The sequence below is a fragment of the Trachemys scripta genome, chromosome 1 (genome assembly GCF_013100865.1).
Source record: "Trachemys scripta elegans isolate TJP31775 chromosome 1, CAS_Tse_1.0, whole genome shotgun sequence".
NCBI lineage: Eukaryota > Metazoa > Chordata > Testudines > Emydidae > Trachemys > Trachemys scripta.
The window spans coordinates 189,896,039-189,911,556 of NC_048298.1; the positions used below are offsets into that span (position 1 = coordinate 189,896,039).

Consider the following 15,518-nt stretch of genomic DNA (forward strand, 5'->3'; position numbering starts at 1 on the left):
CTGACATGGGCCCATGACTTAGTTACATGGGCCCAGATCCTCAAAGGTATTTAGGCACCTAATTCCTATTGAAATGCCTGGGTATTGGGTGCCTAAATACCTTTGAAGATCTGGGCCCAGCTGTTATCCGGTCTGCTCCCTGACTTGATGACAAGCATTCCTAAACAGGAGGAAAAGGTGTTCAGAACCTGAGACAGATACTCCTCTACCCTGATATAGTGCTGTCCTCGGGAGCCAAAAAATCTTACCGCGTTATAGGTGAAACCGTGTTATATCGAACTTGCTTTGATCCACCGGAGTGTACAGCCCCACCTCCCCGGAGCACTGCTTTACCGCGTTATATCCAAATTCGTGTTCTATCGGATCACATTATATCAGGGTAGAGGTGTAGATGGTTCCGACACAAAAAGGCATTTCCTCAAGTATCTAAGAGAACTTCACTGTCTAGAAACATTCTTGCAGATTAAAATGTTTGTTGTGAGTCATGAATTAAAAGGGAGGTGAACATTATCAAGGTGAATCTGTGGTTTTCATTCAAATAAATGCTCATAATTACTTTTTTTTTTTTTTTTTTTTTTTGCATATTAACCCAGATCTAGGAGCCATTCTCAGTTACCGCTCAAGCCCCAATGAGGTTAATTAAATAGAAACCACAGCTCACATAAGGCTAGATTTTCAAAGCTCAGAGCCTGATTTTTCAAGTGGTCAGCACTCACCAGGATAGAGTTTCAAGAGAGCTCAAATCCCATTTAGGCACCTAGATAAGGGCCAGATTTTCAAGAGAAAATCTGGAAAATTTGGTCTCCAGTGTTTGATGTGTATCTTCTGCCATTGTAAAATCACACTGACAGGGATGCTCTGTTGTGAGTGGAGGACACTATCAACCAATTCCTGTGCCTTTGACTTGGTCCTGACCAATGTAAAACAGCAATACATATGCCAACAAACTTAAACAAACCTTTGTTTAAGTTTGTTAGCATATGTATTGTGCTGTTAAGAATGAATGCCCTAGCCGCGTTTTCCCCGCTGCAGCAGCGGGGATAGGAGCAGAGCACAGCCCAACCCCTCCAGCCATGTCTTCCGGCGGGGCTACACAGCTCCATGGGGGCCGTCTGGCGGCCCCCTGTCTTTCTGGTACCCCGTACCAGCTAGAAATCTCTTGCAGGCATGGGGTACTACCGTACTTGCACCCCTGATAGCTGGCTAGGCTATCTAGCTGTCAAGGCTGCTTCCCCACTCTGAACTTCAGGGTACAAATGTGGGGGCCTGCATGAAACTTCTAAGCTTAACTACCAGCTTAGATCTGGTCCACTGCCACCACTCCCAAAGTGCTAATTCCCTTCCCTGGGTAGCCTTGAGAGACTCTTCACCAATTCCCTGGTGAATACAGATCCAAACTCCTTGGATCTTAAAACAAGGAGAAATTAACCATCCCCCTCCTTTCTCCCACCAACTCCTGGTGGACCAAGATCCAACCCCCTTGGATCTAAAAACAAGAAAAAATCAATCAGGTTCTTAAAAAGAAGGCTTTAATTAAAGAAAAAGATAAACATCATCTCTGTAAAATCAGGATGGGAAATAACTTTACAGGGTAATCAAACTTAAAGAGCCCAGAGGACCCCCCCTCTAGCCTTAGGTTCAAAGTTACAGCAAACAGAGATAAACACTCTAGCAAAAAGATACATTTACAAGTTGAGAAAACAAAGAAAAAAGCTAACACGCCTTGCCTGGCTGTTTACTTACAAGTTTGAAATATGAGAGACTTGTTCAGAAAGATTTGGAGAGCCTGGATTGATTTGGATTGATGTCTGGTCCCTCTTAGTTAGCATCGATCCCCAGGGATGCGCTTCTGACCTGCCCATGCTGAACGGAGTTCAGGGCACTATCGCTGGATTCTTGGCACCGGTGCCCTGAGGCATAGCATCACTCGCCCTATGGTCGGAATAGAGCCGCAGCACACCACCGGTCTCTGGAATCATGGCACCAGTTGACAGAGTGGGGGCATTGCTCCTCGGGGCAATGAAGTCCACCGGAATCATGATGCTGATCTCTGGGACCATGAGACCAAGCCCCGGAGCCAAGATGCAGATTACTGGACTCATGGCACCGCTCTCTGGGGTCCCAGAGCTCTAGGCGTCAATTGCTGGTGTACCCCCACCGATCCGTCAAGCTCCGCGGCTGGTCCCTGGACAGATGGCACCAGGACCCGGACCCCTGGTACCTGTTCCCCAGCTGCAGTGGCCAGGATAGCAGGCATGGAGGAGTCATGGACGCAGCATCGGCACTGCAGTGGTCCCCATGGCAGGAACTTTCCTCCTGGGGCTCGGAAGCTAAGGAGATAGCGGGTCCCTCGGGCCAGCCACACCCAACCAGATTTGGGGGGGTTCTTCCAGGGCCACTGGCCAGTGCATTGCCCCAGGGCCAATGGCCTGTCCAGTGGCACTTTTGGAACCCATGGCGGTTCCCCCAGGCATGGGAGACTCAGATGCAGCACTCAGTGTCAGGGGCGTCAGAGAGGAGGTCGGTGACAGTCTCCTGCTCTCCCCTGGAATCAGAAGAGGGGTCTGAGCAAGGGGCCCAGGAGCACCCTCTGGCTTTGGTGGAGACCACCCATGCGGGGGATGCCGAGCAAGCCCCTCTCCCCGCCCTCGCCTCCTCGTCATCCTCACCCAACGAGGCAGTGGCGGGCCTGTCCAATACAGTGTCACAGGACGATGCCAAGGCACACCAGGAACTGCTAAAGAGGGTGGCGGCAAACCTGGGATTGGAAGCAGAGGAGTTGGCGGAACCCTCTGACACCTTATTTGACATTCTGGCCATGGTAGCCCCATCTTGGGTGGTGTTCCTGGTACACAAAGGGGCAGTAAAGCTGGTAAAAGCCCTATGGCAGACCCCGTCCTCTCTTCCACCCATTTCCAAGTGGGTAGAGAGGAAGTATTATGTCCCTGTGAAAGGATTTGAATACATGTATTCCCACCCGGCCCTGAACTCTTTAGTGGTCCCTGCAGCCAACGAGAGGGACAGGCAGGGGAAACCCAGCTCAACTCCCCAAAACAAGGACGGCAAGAGGCTGGATGTGTTTGGCAGAAAAATTTATTCATCTGCCAGCCTCCAGTTATGAGTGGCAAATCATCAGGCCTTACTCAGGAGGTATGATTTCAGTTTGTGGCAGTCTGTGGACAAGTTTGCAGATTCGCTGCTGGAGGACTCCAGGCAAGAGTTCCTGGGCATTTTAGATGAAGGGAGAAAGGTGGCAAGGGGCTCCCTTCAGACCGCCTCCGACGCGGCAGATGCAGCTGCCAGGTCCATCACAATGGCCGTGTCAATGAGGCAAGCATCGTGGCTGATGTCTTCCGGGCTATTGATGGAGACTCAGCAATCAATCCAGGACCTCCCCTTCCAGGGCATAGCCCTGTTTGCAGAACAAACAAAGAGAAGATTACATGGATTTAAGGACTCTAGGGCTACTCTACATTCCCTGGGTCTCTGTACACCAGCCTGTGCTAGAAAGAGATTCAGACCGCAGCAACCTCAAAGACCAAGCAGTCAGGCCTGACCGGAGCCCTACCACAGGAAGGGCAAGGGCTGTAAGTGCTGTCAAGGCCAACAACCAGCCCCTTCTTGCCACTCGGGCTCCTCCTGCTACCTGCCTGGTAACAAGCAAGCATTTTGAGGGTGCACCCAAGGGCGACCTCCCAGTCTGCAGCCAGGATCCTGCACCCTTCTTGTTTTCAAACCACCGTTTTCCTTTCCTCCCCACTTGGGCCGCTATAACATTGGACCGGTGGGTCCTCAGCACTGTGGCAGTGGGGTATACCCTACAGTTTATTTCTATCCCTCCTACCCCCCTTCTCCATCCTTCTTCAGGGACCCTTCTCACGAGCAGTTTCTCGCCAAAGAGGTGCAAGCTCTCCTGCAAGTTGGGCCGTAGAAGAAGTCACCTTACACCTAAGAGGGAAAGGGTTTTACTTGGGATTTTCTCATTCCGAAGGCCAAGGGGGGGGTCTGTGTCCCGTATTGGACCTGCGAGGCCTCAACAATTATCTCAAGAAGTTGAAGTTCCGCATAGTCTCCTCTGGCCTCCATTATCCCCTCCCTGGATCCTGGAGACTGGTACACCGTCCTCAACTTGAAGGATGTATATTCCCATATTGCCATTTTCCAAGGCACAGAAGGTTCAAATAATGAAGTGGTTACTTTTCTTATATAAATATGAAGGGTGGGGGGAGGGAGGGAGGGAATAACAGACCCTGTTTATCTTAACAAAGGTGAATGCAAGGTATCCCTTCATATACCTTTCCCCCAACTTCTTGGTGACCAGTGTTGTAATAAAGATTTTTGAGATTCCATAAAGAGAAGTTACATAATGACTGTATACCATTAAAGCGCAACTGCCTTATAAAGCTAGGCAGACCAGCTGCAGCACCTGTAAATTATAAATGTGCAATATTTGACTCTCTGTGTGAAGCTATATTGGGGAAAAAAGAATTTGCATGTTACTACAAATTTATATTTATACAACATCCTTTGTGAAAGCAGCTCAGAATGCTGTGCAGTGTTCTTTTTTAAAAAAAAGGCAGTTACGATAACCATTTTTAAAAGATAAATCAAATTAGTATTGAAATTAGCCTTACAAGAGTTCTAATGTGAGCAGGACTTAAGTTTCATACCTAAGGAGCATAGCACAGCAGGCTTGTTACAGTACCTAATTTTAGTATTTGGTTGGACACCTGGAAATGCTATTTGGATTAATAATGGATGGAAATACATATAAATACAATAGGCCAAATCCTTCCTCCTGTCCCTGGCAGAAATAGCACATTTCCACTGGATGTGTAGGTATCGGACCCTAGAGCAGTACTTATAGGAAGGGAGTGGGAAGAGGCATTATGGGCAGGTTGAAGATATGGACAGTGGTTCATGAACTAGCCCACAAATACAAGCCACTGTATCCCATATAAGTTCATGGGCTAGTTCATGAACCACTGTCTATATCTTCAACCTGCCCATAATGCCTCTTCCCACTCCCTTCCTATAAGTACAAAGCTTATGATCTACTGAGTGTGTTCATCCTATTTGTTTGCATGTATTATTTCTATATATGGAGTTAGGAGAATAAGGTATAAACTTGTATCACTGATGTAAACATAATAAGTGGAGGCCATTAAGGGTGCTCCAGAAACAATCAGTTGTAAATGGCCTTAGTTACTTGAAAGCCTTCCTGTGTACGTGTGGGCCAGCCCAGGAGGAATGGAGACTTGGGGTCTTACAGTGACATGTGACCATGTCACCTGATAATGAAATCCATCTTAAATCTGGTACTTTTCCATTTAGAAGGAGGGGTGGGGACCCAGAGAGACAAAAGATTCCTGCCTTGTGCCAAAGTTATAAAAGGGGGTGGAGCAAGACAAAGGGGCGGCCAGTCATGAGAAAACCCCTGCTTACCACCTGAGATGTCTGCTGGAACTAACAAGGACTGTACCAGAGGAAAGGATTGGGCCCAGACTAGGAAGGAGTCTAGTCTGTGAAAGAAGCTTATTGGAACATCTCTAAGTGTGAGATATTACCTGCAATCAGTTTCTTAATGTATTAGGTTTAGACTTGCATGTTTTTGCTTTATTTTGCTTGGTGACTTACTTTGTTCTGTCTGTTATTACATGAAACCACTTGAATCCTACTTTTTATACTTAATAAAATCACTTGTTTATTAATAAACCCAGAATAAGTGATTAATACCTGGGGGAGCAAACAGCTGTGCATATCTCTCTATCAGTGTTATAGAGTGCGGACAATTTATGAATTATAAGCTTTATACAGAGTAAAACGAATTTATTTGGGGTTTGGATCCCATTGGGAGCTGGGTGTTTGGGTTCTGGAATCAGGTACCTGCTGAGCTATTTTCAGTTTAGTCTGCAGCAGGCTAGCATGTCTGGCTCAACAAGACAGGGTTCTGGAAGTCCCAAGCTGGCAGGGAAAACAGGCTCAGAGGTAATTTCAGCACATCAGGTGACAGTCACGAGGGGGTCTCTGTGACCGCACCTGTCACACACAGGATATGGGTGGGAGAGGTTTTTTGACAGGCTCCAAGAGTTTTAAGTGCTATTTTGTAAATGGCTAGAATCTTAATTTTCTTATGGATATTTTGGTGTTGCCATTGGAAGACTCACATCCAGTTATAATGTGTATTTTCAATGCCTAGAGCTAGCATTAGTTTTTAGTATTCATTATAAACCATCTACGCTGACAATTATATTCTTTACTTAATCTCTTACTTAAGCTGCTTCTTCTATTGGTGTCTACACAGAGGTCTTCGTCACTTTCTAAATACACTGAGTACTTTGTGTTGTTTTCCTGCATTTGCTTTTACCTGACAAAAAAAACTTCTAAGGAAGAAGTTGAAAATAAACTTCCTGTTCATTATGTGATCTGGATCTCTAGAGTAGACTGATCACTTGCTCCTTATTTTTGAAGTAAATCCCTTATTTTTGTACCTAATATCTGGCATAGCTGATACTAAATATATGATGCATTTTTGTCTTGAGTTTCAGCAGTAATCATGCAAAATATTGTATATAGTGTGATAAAAATGGATGAGTTTATGGGGTATTGCTTGTTTAAAAATAAACTTTTGACTATATTTTTCATACAGTTGTCCTTAATCTACCGAAATGTAAGTGGTAACTCTACCATGGGTATGGCAAAGTATGTATTTATAAGGTTACTTATGTGCAAAGTATTATCAGATACCAGGAACACATTGAAATTGCTGTGTTTCTTACTATCTGTCTTGGGTGTTGTTTTTAAATGACTCAGGTGGTTTGGTCTTGGTGTGATCTATTGGAGATACCATGTATGTACATGTAAATTTTTGGGACACTTACAGTTTAACAACTTTATCCAAAGAGGAACTAAGAGGGTGTGTTTATTTAATATCAAGCACATCTTATTATGTTGTAACCCTGGTCCTTCCTTCCCCCTTACTTTGTTTCTCATCCATTGCTATGTTGTGCCTAATTTAAGGCCAGATTCTGCCTAGTCCTTACAAAGATGCAGAAGTGTATTCGTTTTGTCAAGTGGCATTAAACACATTGATCTAAATATGCTTCTTTCTACGTCTCAGATTCTGCAAATCCTTAGTCATGAGAGTAGTGATTTGGGGGCAATGTATGGAAGGATTTGTAGGGTCTGTTCTCTTTTGCATATGCTTCTTACCAATTCCTTGTTCTTTGTTTAATTCCTTTATTAGGACTTCGAATCCTTCTTCTCTGCCAAGGAAGAAAACATTATTTATTCATTCCTGGGTCTGGCACCTCCTCCGGGTACAAAGGTATGAATTTCTGTTCTTTGCTGAGGCCCATTCATTTTAATTTAGTAAAAGATGGAGGTAGGCCCTGACTCAGCATGTAAAATAATGGACAGTGACAAGTGCTGCAATAAGAAGTTAGTTTGCTGGCCCAGGGCTGCAGCAAAGTCTTTTAAGAAAAAAAAACAACAACGATGCAGGCTTTCCAATAGAAAGTCTTCCAGCCCTCTTTCTTTCACCATGGATTTGTTACAACCTCTTTTGCTACTTTAAAAAAAAGCACATATAGTTTGCCATATTCAACTTTGAAACAATACAGCAATCCCTAATTAAATTATGGGTAAAAGCCACACAAACCCCATTGCACAGAGCCCTGAGTGAACAGGCTTTGTATGGGAGAACTATGCAGGGCTAGAATACAGAATCCATTCCCCTATCTGGGTGGATAGCCCCTATCAGGAAATGGGAGACTGACTTTGTTTAATCTGACAGAGGCAGTTGTAGATATTTGGTCCTTACAACCATGGGCCCTTTAACTAGGCCTGTGGTGTGCCACAAACCACCTTTCTGCACTGTCCCACATAAAGCTCAAAGCCCAGCTCTGTTGTGCTGGACGTGCTGATTCCCCCTGCACATGGTTTCATAGCTGATCACCCCTTGTCTGTTGAACTGCAGCTGTTCTATGGTGCTGGAGGGAGCATTCCATCCCCCTCACTATTGTGCAGATTGTGTTGATCAAATGGCATTTGTGCACAACACTGATTCATAATTAACTTTTGTTATAATAGGCCAACTCCACCTATAGTAGGGATAGAGATAACAAGGGAATTTCCAAATTTGACCAGAACAGTGGTTATTTAGTCCAATATCCCATCTCTGACATCTTATGCTTCAGAGGAAGCTGCAAGAAACTTTGCAATGGACAATTGTGGAATTAACCTGTACAGAGGGAAAATTTATTCCTAATCTCATCAGTTTGTGGTCATCTTTTGACCTGAAGTGTGAGGATTTATATTCTTCTATTTTTTAATCCTAACTAATGTAATTGTGGATGTTCACCGTATTCATATAAATCACTGTTTTTATGAATCCTTTTTTTCCTTTCTCCTGTGGGGTCCCTGTACATTTCTTCACAATCTTCTCCACTTTTGTCTAACTTAAATAATGTTGTATCCTGTGAAAGTTTTCCCACTACACTGTTCACCCCTTTCCTAGGTCTTAGAGTACTGGTCTTAATACAGGTCCCGGAGGCTCCTCCACTGTTAACGTTTGCTCTGTTATGCAAAGTAGCCATTTATTCTTCTTCTATTTTTCTTTCTCTTAGCCAGTTTCTAAAACATGGCAATGTTTTATCTTTCACATCACAATTCTGTCGTTTACTAATAGCCTCTTGTGAGGGACTTCATCAAAGACTTTTGGAAAGTCCATATACACTATCTCTATCAGTTCTCCTCTATTCGCTATATTTTGTTGACATGCTGATATATTCTAGCATAATAGAGAGGCATGCTATTTTTTCCTTTACAGAAGCTGTGCTGGCTTGTCCCTAACATGTCATGTTCATCTACGGGGCTTATAACTCTTTTATTATGCTCAAATGTGATCAAATCTAAATATTGCCATCTTTCTCATGGCAGACATGGATATAATGAATCAAGAGAGGGGTGAGACATAGTCGGAGCACAAGATTGGTAGCAATACACGCCTTTATTCTAACATAGCCTAGTGGCTAAAACACTGAAGTAGAATTCAAAAGACCTGGATTCTAGTCCTTGTTCTGCTTGGTGACCCTCGTCACCTTTTTGAGCCTCTTTCTGTGTCTGTAAATATGGAGATAATGATACTTATCTCCTTTGTAAAGAGCTTTGAGAGCTACAAATGAAAAGTTATGTAAGTCACATACATAAAACAAAGGCATTACTACTATTAATTTTGTCTTTGCTGCTGACTCCCTGGGTGACCTCGGGACAATCCTTTAAACTTTCTGCTTCAGTTTCCCACCTTTATCCCAGGAATATCAACACTTATTTGTCTATCTCTGAGGAGTCTTATGAGAAATAATTTAGTGAATGTCCATAGGGCACTTAGGGGATTAAAGAAGCTACATGTGCTAGATATCATCATCATCAAAATGTTGTGAATCAATAGGATTAAGAAAATTGTATTTCTCCTGTTTTCTCACTTCATACACCATCCATTCTTCATGCATTGCTCAGCTAGGTACCTATCTCATAGAACTGGAAGGGACCTTGAAAGGTCATCGAGTCCAGTCCCCTGCCTTTTTTCTGTGGAGAAAAGTACTTTATTTTTCCCCTTAAAGAGTTCACCCATTCTTAGCCTACATCCAAGGCTATTAAAATGTCCAGTCAGTGACAGTGCCACAAATGTTGAAAACAATATGCTTAGGACATGTTGCCAGAAAAGCAACCTTTTGGTGCTATTAGTAACAAGCAAGAATGGTTTCTACTGATTTATCTGCTGTACCAAGGTGCTAGCTTTCAGATCTGGAGATGGAGTTGCTGACAGAACAAGGAGTAATGGTCTCAAGTTGCAGTGGGGGAGGTTTAGGTTGGATATTAGGAAAAACGTTTTCACTAGGATAGTGGTGAAGTACTGGAATGGGTTACCTAGGGAGGTGGTGGAATCTCCTTCCTTAGAGATTTTTAAGGTCAGACTTGACAGAGCCCTGGCTGGGATGATTTAGTTGGTCTTGGTCCTGCTTTGAGCAGGGGTTTGGACTAGATGACCTCCTGAGGTCCCTTCCAACCCTGATATTCTATGATTCTATAAAGTATCAGAGGGATAGCCGTCTTAGTCTGAATGCCTTACAGCACTTAAAAAAAAAAAATGAAAACATGGAACTATCTTTAGATCTAGCACCATTTAAAATCTGCATCTGAATTTGAGAGAGATCTATAGATCAGGACAAACACCTACTTTTAGCGTTTATTGCTGAGTATTTCTCAGCATCTTCATTGGAGGCCAGAGTGGTTATAGCTTGTCATATAAATGACCTCATTGTGCTGTTGCTGCTTTTCTTTCACCTGGCTGTCAATTCAACCCTCGTGTGAAATGTAATGGGAGTACGGTGAAACCGATGGCCAGTGGTATGAATTTGGAGATGCATGGTGAATTTAGAAGGGTGGTGGTAGTAATGGCGTTCTTTAAACAATATTTCCCAGTAAATCTCTTCTTGTCTCAGGAACTTACTAGTACACAGAGATCATTTTTTAAAATCATAACATGGAAAATTTATGAAGTCAATAAGTCAGTTAGTGTGCTTCTGCCTCACAGTATCTCTCCTCACTGAGGCTTTAGGACAATTAGCATGAAGCTGGTATGCTGCTTTTCATGCTGATCAGTATTGTCTGACAAGCCCTGCCTATCTGTGGTATCCACCAGTTGTCTCTCATTTTACATGTAGATTGTAAGCTTGGGGCAGGGACAGTCTTTTTGTTCTGTTTGTACAGCGCCTAGCACAGTGGGGCCTTGCTCCATGATTGGGGTCCCCAGGTGCTACTACAATACAAAGAATTAATAATAATATTGATACATGTTTTTACAGCACTTGTAGGCCCTTATCCAGCAAAGCATTTAAATGTGTGCTTACCTTTAAGTACACAAGGAGTTCTGCTGAACTCAATGAGATCACACTTGTGCTTACCATTAAGTATTTGCATAAGTCTTTGCAGGGTCAAAAAAAACACTTGATGTTTTTTTCTAAGTGCTGAGCATATTATCATTTCCAATGGGTTTGTTAGCCCCAAACTTACATGACATTGCAAAGAGACAGATTACTTATTGATTCATACCAGGTATAATTCAATCTGCCACTACATGTCTAGTCTTCCAAAACCGTTATTACATCTCCTACGGTATCATTTAACATGGATGAGTAATACAATTTTATACCCCTCTGGAGAGAAGGAGTTTGTGTGTTTATAAGCTCTTTAATCTATTTATGTGCGCTGAAGGAACACCTGATCTTAAACCTGGTCTATTTTAATCCTAACTTCCAAACAAAAAAGAGTGTATCATTTCAGGTCTGAATGCAGGGGATGGCTGTACTTTTAGGGCCTGATCCAAAGGTCATACAAGTCAGTGGCAGATTTTCCACTAACTTCAGTGGGCTTTGGATCAGGCCCCCAGTGTAGATGGTGGGGCTTAGGCATATGAATCTGAGCCATGCCCAATAAAGGTTGTAACCCTAGTGATTTAGGCTCACATACCTCAGTCTCTGGTATCACCAGGGTGGTGAGGTAAGGCTGGAGAGAGATCTTCCTGCTGCCCCTTCCCCTTCCATACTTGTACGGAATGTGAGACTGAATGGCTATGTAAGAAGTCTGGCTGAATTTGGCAAAGGTGGGAGTGGTATTTCTGTTTTCAACATTCTTTATCAGTCTTTGTTAATGCGCATGGAAAGATAATCATGCGGTGCTGAGCAAGCTTAAAAACAACCAACCCCCCCTCCAGCCCCCCAAACCTAGATGGGTTCTTATGAAATAATTAGGTGAGATAAAGTAAAGAAAAAGGAACCATCCATCAGAAAAGCACTCACAATGTAATGCCTAACTGGTAGATTAATCTGTAGTGAGTACAGATTAGCTGACAGCTTTTTACAGATTTAACCCCCAGTATGCTCCTGGTTTTGAAAATATTTCTATTTCTTGCATATCCAAGCTACTGTTTTTATAAAGGGAACCCATTTTTCAAAGAAGTCAAGAGATTGTTTCTGGGAATGTTTATTTTGAGACAAATTTAAAACAATGGCTCTGTGTGTTCAGAAGTATAGTGTGATTGATCCCTTGTTCTTTTTCACAAATGTTACAGGAAAGGCATCCTGTTCATGAGAAGACTGTTACTTAAATTAAATTAAGTTAGCAAGCAGTGTATTGTACCATCATGGCTTCGGAGTAATTAGCCAGGTTTGAATGCTGACAGTGGGTTATTTGTTGTGGGGAGATAATGGGTTATCTTTGTCTACTGCTATTTAGCAAAAATAGATTATAGCTTACATCTCCCAGAACTCCAGAAAGCAGATAGCATTCCGCTAGACTATTCCTTTCTGCAGTTGTTCTAGGAATTCAATGGAGCGATTCTGATTTACAGCAGATGAGAATCTGGACGTGTATGTGTTACTCATCTCTAAATCCTTTTTGTTTTTGCTGTGCTGATTTTGAGGTTTAGTCCCATATATACTTTAGTAAATGGAGAATTCTCCCTTTAAAGCATCTCTGAATGTGAAATTGAAAAAGAGGAAATGTGCACTCTTAAGGTAGCTGTATAGTCTACTGATAGATGTGTTTTATTGACAAGAAAAAGATTAATCAGTTTGCAGAAATGTTGCTTAATTTTAAATGAACAAAAACTATTTGAGGTGCTTTGAAATGGTAGATCCATGAATAGGTTCCAAATAGCTTTATTTCAGTATGACTTTCTATAGTCATCATTCATATATTTTTGAGTAAGTTTCACTCACACATCATACAAAACTAAATTCTGCCCTTGGTAGTAGATGTGCACATCTCAGTGAAGGTGTGTGTGTATGTATTTGGTGGTAAAATATTACTATCAGTCTAATTCTCCTAACCACTCCTTTAAGCTTGTATTTTGGGTAAGTGTCCTGTTAGCCTGGGATAGTTTGTATGGTGGTATATTTTTATGGATATTTTATCCTCGTTTCTTGTTTTAAATATTTATAAAAAGCCATTAATGCCAGTGAGGAAAGGGGCAAAAGAAATCTAAAGGCAAAAAGTTTTTTTTTTTTTTTTTTAAAGTCTATGCTCAATAAGAGCTATGTCTTTTAATTTTTTGAGTCACTACAAAAAAGTGTCCCTAAAGAAAACTGTCATTCTCATAAGCAAAATGATAAATGCAATATTTTGCAAGAGAATTTCAACAAATTTATAAAACTTCTTGTAATAGTAGAATTCTGTTTTTAAGGTTAAGAGCACCATTTTTATTCTAGAATTCCTTGGTTAGTTTGCCTGGCCAAAAGCCAGAAGTGTAAAGGGCACAGTAAGCAACAAATGGCTCTTGGAATGCCCCTTTAATAATAATAATAATACTATCAGTATAAAGAGGTTCTAAGTCAGTTGCCAAAATGTGTCATGCTGGTAGACATCTTTAAACATTATTTTTCTTAGCACCTGCTTGCTCTTTCTCCAACTTTGTTCTGTAGATTTATTCAGGTTCTCATATATTGTTCATTTTCCCTGATTCAGGAGGCAAAAACTGCTGAAGAGACATCAAACCTTCCAAACGGTGAAGTTTCGGGTGAAGAGCACAAAGTTGTGGAAGTAATAACAGAGTATTTTGTTCACCCTCAGAAGTCCACTTTCACCCATTCCAATCATCCAGCATGTTCTATTCCCCCCGAGTCCCAGTCCAACAAAACCTTTAAACAACATGCTTAACTTTAAGAATTTGAATAGTTCTATTGAATTCACAAGGCTTGTGGTCCTTTCGCCTAACAGCAGAGCTAGAGATGAGTTTTTTTTTTTTTTTTTAAAAAAGGACAAATAATTCCTTAGGGCCTATTCACATACTTAAAAAAGAGGCTCCTTTTGTCTTAAAGGGAGTGAGTACACTGATGCACCCACGGTTTATGTATGGATGAGTGTGATCTTGCACAGCTCACATAAACTTGCGTCAGCACTAAAAATGAAGAACTCTGTACTAGCTGCTTGTTTATTTCCCTGGAAAGAAATAAGGGAGATAGCCCAATGTCTGAATAAATGAGGGCAACTATATAGTGGTTACTTGGTGGCTTTGAACAGTGAGTTTCTGAGAGAGCACATAAGCAATCAGTTTTGTACATCTATTGTCTTTCTTACCCCCTCTGTAAGTGCCTGATGTTCTCTCTGCTGTGCTTTTCCTTTGTTGTCAGGAGACTGAAAAGTCTGAAGTAACTGAAGAAAATGAGGCACACACAGAAGACAATGTAGATGCAGTCGCTAATTCTATTGAACTGCCATCAGAAGAGCAACAGGTAATTTTCTCTTTTCTCTGGGAGTTTAATCCACATCTGGGCTAAATTCATTAAATTCAGACATCTCCATATAAATCTTTAAATTCCTCAGCATGAATCTCAGGGTGGTGCTGGCTATATGTTGATCTAAAAATGGCCATAAGCGTCGTTTGTGTGCATTCTTCTTCAAGTTCACAAAAATCATGGGAAACGTATGTAAATACGGGTGAGCTTTGCTCTGGGCCTTGACTAACAATAGCTGTCCTTTAGTTAACAGCTTCCCCCGCCACTTATAAACATGCACATTTTTTAAGCTCACCTACAACTAAACTCTAGTATGAGAAATAATCAGGAAACTAGAAGCTCAATCACTGTCTATACTAGAGAGAAAAGTTGTTGCCATCAATGGTTCAGGCACCGGAGGTGCTTGTAAAACCCTGTTATCCCCATACAAAAGTGCTCCTAATGTTGCACAAGCATTGCCAGTACCACTGCGAGTGCATTGCCTTGGTTCAAGCCTTATTGATTCTCAGACTTTAAGGTCAGAAGGGACCATCATGATGATTAAGTCTGACCTCTTGCACATTGCAGGCTACTTCTCTTGTAATAGAAATTACTCACTCCTGTAATAAACTCCTAACCTCTGGCTGAGTAATGAAGTTCTCAAAGCATGATTTAAAGACTTCAGGTTACAGAGAATTCACCATTTACACCAGTTTAAACCTGCAAGTGACCTATGCCCCATGCTCCAGAGGAAGACGAAACCCCCCCAGGGACTCAGCCAATCTGACCTGGGGAAAAATTCCTTCCTGACCCCAAATATGGCGATCAGTTAGACACTGAGCATGTGGACACCCACCAGCCAGACACCTGGGAAAGAATTTTCTGTAGTAATTCAGAACCCTCCCCGTCTAGTGTCCCATCACCAGCTGCTCTGGATTTTTGCCATTGCCAGTCACCGATAGGCCACATGCCATCATAGGCAGGCCCATCATACCATTTTGGAAACCAGGAAAACATTTTGAAGCACTTAGAGGAGACGAATGTGATCAGGAACAGTCAACATGGATTCACCAAGGGCAAGTCATGCCTGACCAACCTGATTGACTTCTATGATGAGATAACTGGCTCTATGGATATGGGGAAAGCAGTGGACATGATATATCTTAACTTTAGCAAAGCTTTTGATACGGTCTCCCACAGTATTCTTGCCAGCAAGTTAAAAAAGTATGTATTGGATGAATG

At 42.2% G+C, this 15,518-nt stretch overlaps 1 protein-coding gene across 2 annotated transcripts in view; it reads left to right on the forward strand.

Annotated features, from left to right (window-relative positions):
- LOC117867706 (SH3 domain-binding glutamic acid-rich protein-like) overlaps window positions 1-15,518 on the forward strand; it is a 48,381-nt gene that overhangs the window by 17,005 nt on the left and 15,858 nt on the right. For both annotated transcript variants that reach the window (XM_034752942.1, XM_034752950.1), the window contains 3 exons: window positions 7,247-7,327; window positions 13,528-13,602; window positions 14,193-14,294. In XM_034752942.1, coding sequence (XP_034608833.1) covers window positions 7,247-7,327; window positions 13,528-13,602; window positions 14,193-14,294 — 258 coding nt within the window. The remainder of the gene's footprint in view (window positions 1-7,246; window positions 7,328-13,527; window positions 13,603-14,192; window positions 14,295-15,518) is intronic.